Source organism: Hyla sarda, chromosome 1 (genome assembly GCF_029499605.1).
Source record: "Hyla sarda isolate aHylSar1 chromosome 1, aHylSar1.hap1, whole genome shotgun sequence".
Taxonomy (NCBI): Eukaryota; Metazoa; Chordata; class Amphibia; order Anura; family Hylidae; genus Hyla; species Hyla sarda.
The window spans coordinates 254,662,447-254,673,935 of NC_079189.1; the positions used below are offsets into that span (position 1 = coordinate 254,662,447).

General features: G+C 38.9%; 1 protein-coding gene across 2 annotated transcripts in view; it reads left to right on the top strand.

Annotated features, from left to right (window-relative positions):
- The window catches only part of MKNK2 (MAPK interacting serine/threonine kinase 2), a 104,500-nt gene extending 94,904 nt beyond the window's left edge, over nucleotides 1-9,596 (top strand). For both annotated transcript variants that reach the window (XM_056570972.1, XM_056570963.1), the window contains exons 11-14: nucleotides 191-385; nucleotides 474-638; nucleotides 2,196-2,239; nucleotides 9,284-9,596. In XM_056570972.1, the coding sequence (XP_056426947.1) occupies nucleotides 191-385; nucleotides 474-638; nucleotides 2,196-2,239; nucleotides 9,284-9,557 (678 nt within the window). In that variant the 3' untranslated portion in view covers nucleotides 9,558-9,596. The remainder of the gene's footprint in view (nucleotides 1-190; nucleotides 386-473; nucleotides 639-2,195; nucleotides 2,240-9,283) is intronic.
- Nucleotides 9,597-11,489: the final 1,893 nt, after the last annotated feature.

Genomic DNA, 11,489 nt, shown 5'->3' on the forward strand with positions numbered 1-11,489 from the left:
TTTCTAATAATAAGTTCAGTGGAAACTTCAATGTCTGAAAGTGAGTCTTTGAAAGGTCTTTTATTTCTTTACATAGATGCTAGGTAAAAGTTTAAATAAGCCTTGCATGTTAAGCCTTAACTAAAAATGGTTTTCTTTCCTGTGTTTCGTCCTGCTTAATGTAAGTTATGTTGGACCTTTGTATCTACAGTGTGGATCTGCAGAATATATGGCACCAGAAGTGGTTGAGGCATTCAATGAGGAAGCATCTATATATGACAAGCGCTGTGATTTGTGGAGCCTTGGAGTTATTTTGTACATTATGCTGAGTGGCTATCCACCTTTTGTTGGGCACTGTGGAAGTGACTGTGGCTGGGATAGAGGAGAGGCTTGCCCTACTTGTCAGGTATTATGCATAGTCACTTCATTCTTGACTGGCTTCATATGCTCACTAGTCACATATTCTGATGTTGCTATTTTCTTCATATTAACAGAATATGCTATTTGTGAGTATTCAGGAAGGGAAATATGAATTTCCAGATAAAGACTGGGCTCACATATCATCTGGAGCCAAAGATCTTATCTCAAAGTTGCTGCTACGAGATGCCAAAAAGAGACTAAGTGCAGCACAGGTTTTACAGCATCCATGGGTGCAAGGGGTAAGTAGCAGATTTAATTTTGTGGGGGAAGGGCGCCCTGAGTAATACCGCACTATAATTTGCCAACATAAATGGGACATTACATATGCACATCAGTAAGAAAAGAGAATGTAAGTTGAACTTGATAGCATTGTGTGTTTTGCTGTTTTAAACCCTTTTTATAATTGCTTTATTAAAATTTATATTTCATTGTGTGAAAAATAATGTAAGTATTGTTTCTGAAGGTTTCCTTTGCTGAAAGAAATCTTATACCCTATCCAAAGGGTAGGGCATAAGATGTCTGATCACGGGGGTCCTGCCTCTGGGAACCCCCACGTTCTCTGGTGTGGACCCCAGTCATCCGTGCACAGAGCGAACTTTGCTCCTTGCCAGATGACATACTAGCTATCACGCCTCCTCCCATAGACATGAATGGAGGGGGTGTGACGTCACAAACGCAGAAGCTCCAAGCTTCTTGTTCCAGACGCAGCTGCTGCATGCCCGGAGACCGTGGGGGGTCCCCAGAGGTGGGACCTTTACGATCAGACATCCTATCCCCTATGCTTTGGATAGGGGATAAGATGTTTTGGCGGAGTACCCCTTTAATGTACAGCTTCATTAAAGAATTTGGTGCCGTGGACAATGCTCTCCTGTCCTTGGGCCCTGGTCATAATCTTGCTTTTGGTGCCTGACTCTTTAAAGGGGTATTCTGGGGGAAAACAATTTATTTTAAATCAACTGGTGCCAAAAAGTTAAACAGATTTGTAAATTACTGACACCTCTGTCCATGTCAGGAACTGTCCAGAGCTGAAACAATTCCCCATAGCAAACCTATCTTGCACTGGACAGTTCCTGACATGGACAGAGGTGTCAGCAGAGAGCACTGTAGACAGACAGAAAATAAATTAAAAAAAGAAAATAAGTACTGGAAGAATTAAGATTTTTTTTTAATAGAAGTCATTTACAAATCTTAAACTTTCTGACACCAGTTGTTTTACAATAGTTTTCCACCAGAGTACCCATTTAACACTGCACTGCCTTCTTCTGAATCTGTTACATTACACTGCCGCTCAGCCTAAAGCCTGCTGTGGCCGGACATGACTGCAGACCTCAATCAGCTGAGCGCAATGTTGTGCCAGGCACCAATCTAAGGTCCCCCCCCAATTGTCTTTTCTTCATGGGAAATATATACTAATGCTATTAAAATACAACATTATTTATTTCGTTAATCTGACATGGTAAGAGGTGTGGAAAGGAAAACAATACCACAATGCTATATTTATGATTTTTGGTCACATTACATACAGTAAAATGAAGTAAAAAGCCATATCTACACCTAACTTGAACACATGGTGAAGCTGATTTTAATTTTTTTTGTTTAAAAGTATACAAAGTACTGAAACAACAAAGTATTCAAACTGTTGGTATTATTGTAGATGTACTGATCTGTAGATTACAGCAGTTCAGTTTTATGGTATGGTAAATTTAGAAAAATGAATATTTGTATCTAGAGTTGTAAGAATTTCTCGGTGTTCCATAAAGAACATCAAATTTGTAACTTTCCTTTTTCCATTACAGTGTGCTCCAGAGAATACACTTCCAACTCCTATTATCCTTCAGAGGTGAGTAGTACTTTTCCGAATCGGAGTGTGACTCCATATCCAGACCTCCATGGGTTGATAAATTTGATTTCCATTGATAATTTTTGTGTGATTTTGTTGTCAGCACATTCAACTATGTAAAGACGAAAGTATTTCATACGATCAGTTCATTCATTCAGATCTAGGATGTGTTATTTTAGTTCTTAGTGTTCCCTTTATGTTTTTTTGAGCAGTGTAGTAGTAGTCCTCTGTGGACCCAAAACATTTTTTTAAAGTAAACACGCTCCTCCCCTCATAAAAGGCTAAATCACCCCCTCTTCCCATTTTTCAAATAAAATATAAACAAAAATAAATATATTTGCATCAGTGTGTGGAAATGTCTGATTTAAAATATAATTAAATGAATGTTAATAAAACCACAATGAATGGTGTAAATGTAAAAAATAAATAAATAAATAAATAAAAAAAATCCAGAATTGCTAATCCCTGGTCACGTCGTATACGAGAAAAATCTAAACCAGAAATGAGACAGATAACATTTTCTGATCAAGTCGCAAACAAATGAGCCTCATACAGCCTTGTATCCCAAAAAATAACTGTTATATTTGATCAGAATTGGTCAGCAATTTTAAGCATACAATTTTTTTCTTCTTTAAAAGTAGTTTAAGTGAAACCTATGAAAATTGGGTATTGTGATTAAGATTATTATTTTTACCATAAGGTGCACCACAAACACCACAAATAACTTTTTTTTTTTACTGTATATTTTGTGGTTAAATTAGTAATGTAATCATGATTACAATTTGTAGAAACTGCTTTGTTTTAGGGGTGCATTACTAAATGACTGAGGACAACTGGATCTTTATAGGGGTTTATTACAAGGTATACAAATATAAAGGGGAATCCTAACTAATTAAGGGATAGGGGTACAAGAAGAAGGGAAATGGGGGTAGGAAGTGCTCTCTATCTCATCATCCTATTAGTAACACATATAGCATTCATCCACACACACAACCCATACATTGCCCATCCCAAGACATCTCCATGGCCAATCAGAACAGTTCCTTGACAATCCGCATGTTGAATTTTGTCCTGTAGGTGGTTTATTTGCATTGCACTCAGCTCTTGTCCTTTCATGGCTTCTTAGGTTTGGGGCCCTCTTTGTTGTCCATGTTTACCACACCGCTGGGGTTGTCTTTATGATAGGAGGTACCAGGAACTGCTAGCTCACCTCCATTCTTATCATTCAGGTGCAAGGCATATTGTATGGCTGTAAACAGGATGAAAGCTAATGATTGTCTAATCAGCTGCTTGCATCCACCACCATTCCTGGAGCCAACCCTGCCGACACCCCACACCCATTTCATCCATGAAATTCCACTGCATTCCATTGTCCTCTTCATTGTATTTGAGTCCATAATAAACACATTACATTTATACTAGTGTGGCCGATGTTGGCTTCCAACACAATAAGATAATTATGTCTATTAACACCTTAAAGATGCAGGGCTTGCCTGCGCCCTCTCACCTTCTATGACGTGCGCTAAGGAGCTTAGCATGCATCATATAGGGGAGGTCCTGGCGGCTATCAACCAGCCAGACCTGTGGCTAATACTGGACATTACTGATCACAGTGATGCTCGGCATTAACTCTTTAGAGGCCGCAATTAAAGGTTACTTGCCTTCTTGCTGTCCGATCAGTGGTCCAGTGCTCCAGGCAGGCTGGAGCAATGAAGCACTGAGAACACTGATCAGTGCTGCTCTATGGCATAGCATTGAACAGTGTGTGCAATCAGAAGATTGCATCTAATAGTCCTCTATGGGGGCTAAAAAAATTGTGAAAAAAAATAAGTGTATAAAAAAGGATGAATGCTACTTAAAGGGGTACTCCCGTGGAAAACTTTTTTTCTTTTTTAATCAACTGGTGCCAGAAAGTTAAACAGATGTGTAAATCACTTCTATAAAAAAAAATCCTAATCCTTCCAGTACTTTTTAGGGGCTGTATACTAAAGAGAAATCCAAAAAAGAAATACATTTCCTCTGGGACTGTCCAGAGCAGCATATGTTTGCGATGGGGATTTTTCTCCTGCTCTGGACAGTTCCTAAAATGGACAGCAGAGGTCAGCAGAGAGCACTGTGGTCATGACATCAGAGGAAATGCATTTCTTTTGGATTTCTCTTTAGTATACAGCCCCTAAATAGTACTGGAAGGATTAAGATTTTTTAATAGAAGTGATTTACAAATCTTCAGAAGGCAATGAAGGAATGGAATGAATCGGCAACTCACCAGTCTTCTCTTCGGAAAAGGTTCCTTTATTTCAAAACATACTCACAGCATGAAATGCAGATAGAGAGAGGGATCGGTGCAGGGGGGGTAAAATGTAGTAGGCGACAGATTCTGTTTCACTCGTTATACGAGCTTCATCCGGCCATGTCTACCTGGAACACTATGCTGCTTCTTATACAGGTGAGTGGCCAATCAGAAAAATCATTTTGGACCGCCCACCTGGTCTGACGTACCTGGTGATGCTACATAGGGCATCACCATTGGCTATAAGTCGCCATTTTAACAGTGCGTCAGTAGAAGTTAGCAATAAATTACATACTTGTAAAAAAATGTGTGTATAATAATACATTTAAAAACAAGGTGCATAATCAACTTTCTCGTTTAAACCAAGTGGACCTGCTGCCGCTGTATGTATAATCCAGTATGTTTCTCTTTGTAGTAAATACTGGTCGACATTGATCCCAGGTTTAGGTTTAACTCTTTCGATTCCGGCAAATTTTAAATTGTCAGTTTTTCCACTGTGGGTCTCTATCATATGGGCAACAAGTCTGGGTGCTCCTTTTAATGTGCGGAAAGAATATAGGTGTTCCCTAATCCTTGCGCATAATTGTCTTATAGTTTTCCCGATATAATAGAACCCACAGGGACAAAAAATGACGTAGACCACGTATTTTGTTCTACATGTAATGAGTTCTGATACTGTATGCGTTATCGCTCCTATCCTCATAGTTTTATATTCGGCATTGAATTTGCAAAAGCTACATGTCTTGCATGCGAAATTCCCTTTCGGAGTAAATTTTTCAAGCCATGTACCCTGTGCATTTTTCATTTTCTCTTGTTTCTTTAGGATATTTCCTATCGTTTTATTTTTTCTGTACGAGATAAGGGTTTTTTTTAACGCTATATTTTTTAATTCTACATCACTTTCAAGTATATACCAATTTCGCCTAATAGCTTGTTCGATAGTTTTATTTAATGGAGTGTTCTGAAACGTGAATGTGAAACGTTTTTGATCAGGTGAAATAAATTCTTTATTTTTCTTATTTTTTAGTAAGCTGACTCTTTCTATTTTAGTGGCTTTTTTTCTACTTTCTTGTATTAATTTAAGTGGGTAATGCCTTTCTCTTAATCGTTGTTGTAGATCATCTGCTTGTTCGTTATACGTACTTTCTGATGCGTTATTCCTTTTAAGGCGAATAAATTGTCCATAAGGGACTCCCTTTTTTACTGTTGCAGGATGTGAACTCTGATAGTGAAGAAGGGTATTCATCGCCATCTTTTTTCTATAACCTGCACTTGATATTTTATTTTGATTCACAGTTAATTCAACGTCAAGAAATTCTATTTTAAGACCACCGTAATGGGACGTAAAAGCTAAATTCATGGTATTTGTATCATTTAAGTATTTCACAAAATTCTCGAATAATATTTCGGTTCCTTCCCAGGCTATTAATATATCGTCGACATAACGGGCATAAAATTTTAAGTGCCCGATAAAAGGATTAGTCGACTAATATATATATTGCCTCTCAAATTCTGCTAGAAAGAGATTAGCGTATGTACAGGACACCGGGGTACCCATCGGGGTCCCGGTGTCCTGCCTATACCATTGATCTCCGAATGTGAAAGTACTGTTTGTTAGAATAAATGATAATGCTTCGGTGACAAATCCTATAAATTCTTCTGATTTTTTAGACCTTTTTAGTCCTTCTTTGACTGCCTGTACACCCGTATCGTGCGGGATACGGGTGTACAGGCTTACCACATCAATTGAACACAACTTCCAATCATTTTCCCAGTTTAAATCCTCTACCATCTGCAATAAATGTAAAGTATCTTTAATGTAAGCTGGTATTGCTCTGAGCATGGGATTTAGGAGCCATTCTAAATAGTGAGATAAGTGTTCCGTGACAGACCCCACTCCTGACACGATAGGTCGTCCCGGGGGTGGGATCTGTCCCTTATGCACTTTAGGCAAGTGGTACCAGGTAGCTGGTCTAGGTGTATCGGGTATAAGACGTTCGGCATTCTTTTTAGACAGGACGCCTTTTTCTACTGCTGAATGGAGGAAAGATGTTAGTTTGGACAGGATTTTTTTAGTGGGATCAGATTTCAGTGGAGTATAAGTGGTGGTGTCTTGCAATTGCCTTTCGGCTTCAGTTAAATACATAGATTTATACATTACGACTACCGCCCCTCCTTTATCTGCCCGAATCACTTGTAAGTCCTCTCTATTTTTCAGTGTATTTAAAGCTCTAATTTCTGCTTTAGATAAATTAGTCGGATTCTCTTTATAGATAATTGATTTAACATCTTGCATAACTGCATTTTGGAAGAGGTCCAGGCTACTCCCCGGAAATATCGGGGGGTTAAACCTGGATCGCCTCCCTTTGTCAAAGCGTGGATGCTTAGAATCTTCTATGTCTATGGGATCACTGAATTCGCTAGCTAACATTTCCAAGCAGTCTATCTCTAACTGCGTACACTCTTTTGGAAAGAAACCTAGACCTATGGCATCTACTGGTAGATCTGCTGTACATTGTTCATGCTCATGGGGTTTTTTATTAGAAAAAAACTTAAAAAGATTAATGTCTCTTAATGATTTTGCTAGGTCGATTTCGAATGTAACGGGGTTGAATTTTTCTATCAGTCCGTAATTCAAACCTTTCGAAAGAAGGGTGTCAGTGGCAAGGTCAAGAGTCTCTGATGTAAGGTTTATAACATTGGATTTCGTCGATATTTGAAGATCATTCATAATTCGGTTTTTCTTTTTTTCGGGTCTCTCGGCTTTCTTTGGTCTTCCCCTCTCGTATGTTTATTGGTCCTAAAGGGACTATTTCATTTTTATTTTCATGGGGCTGAGGTTCTTGTTGATTTTTATTAGTGGTTTTATTCACACTGTTGGATGTCTCTGTGTGTTTTTTAACTGTATACTGCGATGGTTTTCTTCGCTGGTAGGATTTTGCTGCATTTTTGGTAGTATTAGTTTTATGATGCCACTGGAACTCTTTATCTTGGAGAGATACATACTGGATTATACATACAGCGGCAGCAGGTCCACTTGGTTTAAACGAGAAAGTTGATTATGCACCTTGTTTTTAAATGTATTATTATACACACATTTTTTTACAAGTATGTAATTTATTGCTAACTTCTACTGACGCACTGTTAAAATGGCGACTTATAGCCAATGGTGATGCCCTATGTAGCATCACCAGGTACGTCAGACCAGGTGGGCGGTCCAAAATGATTTTTCTGATTGGCCACTCACCTGTATAAGAAGCAGCATAGTGTTCCAGGTAGACATGGCCGGATGAAGCTCGTATAACGAGTGAAACAGAATCTGTCGCCTACTACATTTTACCCCCCCTGCACCGATCCCTCTCCCTATCTGCATTTCATGCTGTGAGTATGTTTTGAAATAAAGGAACCTTTTCCGAAGAGAAGACTGGTGAGTTGCCGATTCATTCCATTCCTTCATTGCCTTTTTAAGATTTGAACTATTTGCCAAGTATCAGAGCACCACCATATCTCTAATCATACTTCTCCGTACAAGCGTCATACACGACTCCCCGCTAGAGCCTACAAATAGCAGTGCCGAATATCACCTCTTTGCTTCATATTGATTTACAAATCTGTTTAACTTTCTGCCACCAGTTGATTTAAAAAAAAAAGTTTTCCACGGTAGTACCCCTTTAACGCCTTCCCTAAAAAAAAAGTTTGAATCACTCCCCTTTTCCCATTTAAAAAACAAAAATAAACGAGCGTGGTATTCTCTCGTGCATAAATGTCCGAACTATAAAAATATAATGATAAACCATGTGGTCAATTGCGTAAGCAGAAGAAAAATACCAGAATTGCATATTTTAATATCAAAACAAAAATTGTCCCTATAAAAACAAATCAGGGTGCAAAAAATTTGCCCTCACACATCTCCGTATATGGAAAAATAAGTTATAGGGTCAGAAGACGACAATTTTAGACATACAAATTTTTGTACAGAAAGTTATATTTTTCTATAGCGAAAGCTATATTTCTTCGCATTGTGCCAGAAATTGTTTTTGGCTGAATTTGCGCCAGAATTGGGGGGAAAACCAGAAAAGGGGAGTGGCTGCAGGGGTGGGTGTGGTCACTAAAAAGGGGCGTGTCTCCAACATTTTCACACAAAAAACAACATATTTACTAAGGTTATCACAGAAAATGTGGATTTGAGCTGAGAAAAACCTGACAGATCAGAGCATTTTGTTTATTTATATATATATATATATATATATATATATATATATATATATATATATATATAAACCTTAGCGAATACAGTGGAAAAAAATTGCAGGGAATTAAAACCCACAAAGAAAACTACACGCCACTCCTAGTAAATCAGGGCCAATGTGTAATTTTAACAGAAAAATGCACTACGTAGAAACGGAAGCCCCCAAAAATTACCACATTGAGTTTTGTTTTTCCAATTTTGCCGTAAATTTTGCAGTGGCACAATGTAGTGGTGAAATGATTGATGTCCATCCAAAGTAAAATTTGTGGTGCAAAAAACAAGCCCTCATATAGATCTGTAGGTATAAAACTGAAAACGTTATGATTTTCAGAAGTTGAGGAGGAAAAAATGAAAGTGCAAAAATGAAAAATGACTGGGTAAAAAGTTGTGGAGAAATTTAAAAATGCTAAAATGAAAATTTACTTTGTCTTCAGTTGGCTGTTGTAGGACTATTTGCAAATAATTATGTATATATCTTTAATGAACTATTCTCTTCTTGTTTTAGAAACAGTAGTGCCAAAGATCTTACATCATTTGCTGCTGAAGCTATAGCAATGAATCGCCAGCTGATGGAGCGAGAAGAGGAAGAGCAAGGAGCAGATTCTTCCTCATGCCCCATTATGGTTAAAGCTACCTCTTGCTCCATGCAACTTTCTCCTCCTTCTGAATCAAAGTTGGCTAAGAGGAGACAACAGGGAAGCAAAGGGGGCATTTCCCCTCCTAACCTAGCATCCCTTCTTATTGTGAATGACAATGCATGCTTGACTGTGTATGACTAAGCCACTGACCCAGATAAAGATCATAAGATTTGTCTCTCATTTTTTCTTGGTAACTTCAGGCTGTACAGCAATGGGATGTTACTATTTCTTATGGAAGACTTGTAGAGGTGCACTTTAAAAGTGAAGCCGTATAAAATTTTCTGCTTCCAAATCAGTATCTTGCTGTCAAGCGGTATGTTCATACATGCGTATTCTGCTGCAGATTGTCTGCTAATGATTTTCCTACCAATTGACTTTAGTGGGTAGGAAAACTGCAACAAAATACTCATGTGTGAACATGCCCTAAAGAAAAAATGGATCAACCCCACTATATACACAGGTGATTTAGTGAGGGTGATCCTGTGTTAAACAAGGTATTCCTTACCCCAGTCCAGTTTGAGCTGCTCCGCTCTTCAAGGAGAAGGATATGAATGTTGATCAGTGGGGTGGCACCAACAGGAACCCATCGGATGTTGTCAGAGATGCACAGTCTTCAGGGTCATTTGCACATTGCAAGATTGTGCTTTATCTCGGGAGTGGCTGTACGGATTAGGGATAGGAATACATAGTTTTACTCTATCACCCACACTAACCTGTTTCTATATTCTGTTGATCCATCAGTCAGTTTCCTTTAAAGGGGCATTCCGCTCCTAGACATCTTATCCCCTATCCAAAGGATAGGGGATAAGATGTCAGATCGCCGTGGTCCCGCTGCTGAGGACCCCCGAGATCGCCGCTGCGGCACCACGCTATCATTACTGCGCAGAGCGAGTTCGCTCTGCACGTAATGATGGGCAGTACAGGGGCCGGAGCATTGTTACGTCATGGCTCCGCCCCTCGTAACATCACGGCCCACCCCTTTCAATACAAGTCTATGGAAGGGGGCGTGGCGGTCGTCACTCCCCCTCCCATAGACTTGCATTAAGGGGACGGGCCGTGATGTCACGAGGGGCGGCGCCATGACGTCACGCTGCTCCGTCCCCTGTATCGCCCATCATTACGCACAGAGCGAACTCGGGGGTCCCCAGCAGCGTGACCGCGTCGATCTGACATCTTATCTCCTATCCTTTGGATAGGGGATAAGGTGTCTAGGGGCGGAATACCCCTTTAATATATATGCAGACAGACTTGATTTGATGTTTGAAATTTGCAGACTTACCTATTGAAAGGTTGTGTGTCAAAATGTTTAAATTGTTCATATGCATATTAATTTCATGCCTAAAGATAGTGTTGGTTAAACCAACACTTACAGCACAGGTATGTGTTATGTATATGGTTGTATGTACATTAACAGATTTTGGTATCTTACCATTAAGGATTTTGATATCAGCAAAACTGTGAAAAAGGAGGGCTTGGCAATTTAACTTTAAAATTGGCTGTGTTGTGTGAACGAAAAAATGTACATGCTGTGCATAGTTTTTTTTCTTTGTGCAGGCTGTGAGAAAGGCTAGGTTTGCATCTTTTCAGAAAAAAAAGAATAACACAAAGATAAAGGTAGTGCCAGGTCTGTGACATGAGACACCATTAACTACCATAGCCTGTCAAGCATCTTTTTTTTATTTTATTTTTTATTTTTTTTTGCCACCTTTCTTTAGTCTTTCTTTCTTAATTCTTGAAAAGTGCATATGTGGAGATTAATTATCAGTTGTGACTGCATAGACTTCTTCAGTTTTTTTTTTTTCTTTAATGTAGTTAAAACTCTTAGAGGGAGATTTATGAACAGCTATCCAGAGGAAAGTTGCTGAGTTGCCCATAGAAACCAATCAGATCGCTTCTTTCATTTTTGAACAGGCCTCTGAAAAATGAAAGAAGCGATCCGATTGGTTGCTATGGACAACTCAGCAACTTTCCCTCTGGACAGCTGTTGATAAATGTCCCCCTTAATGTTTATGCTGCTATTGGTATGCTGAACTGAGAAACTGCCAAAATAGTGCAATTTTAGTGTAAGAAATG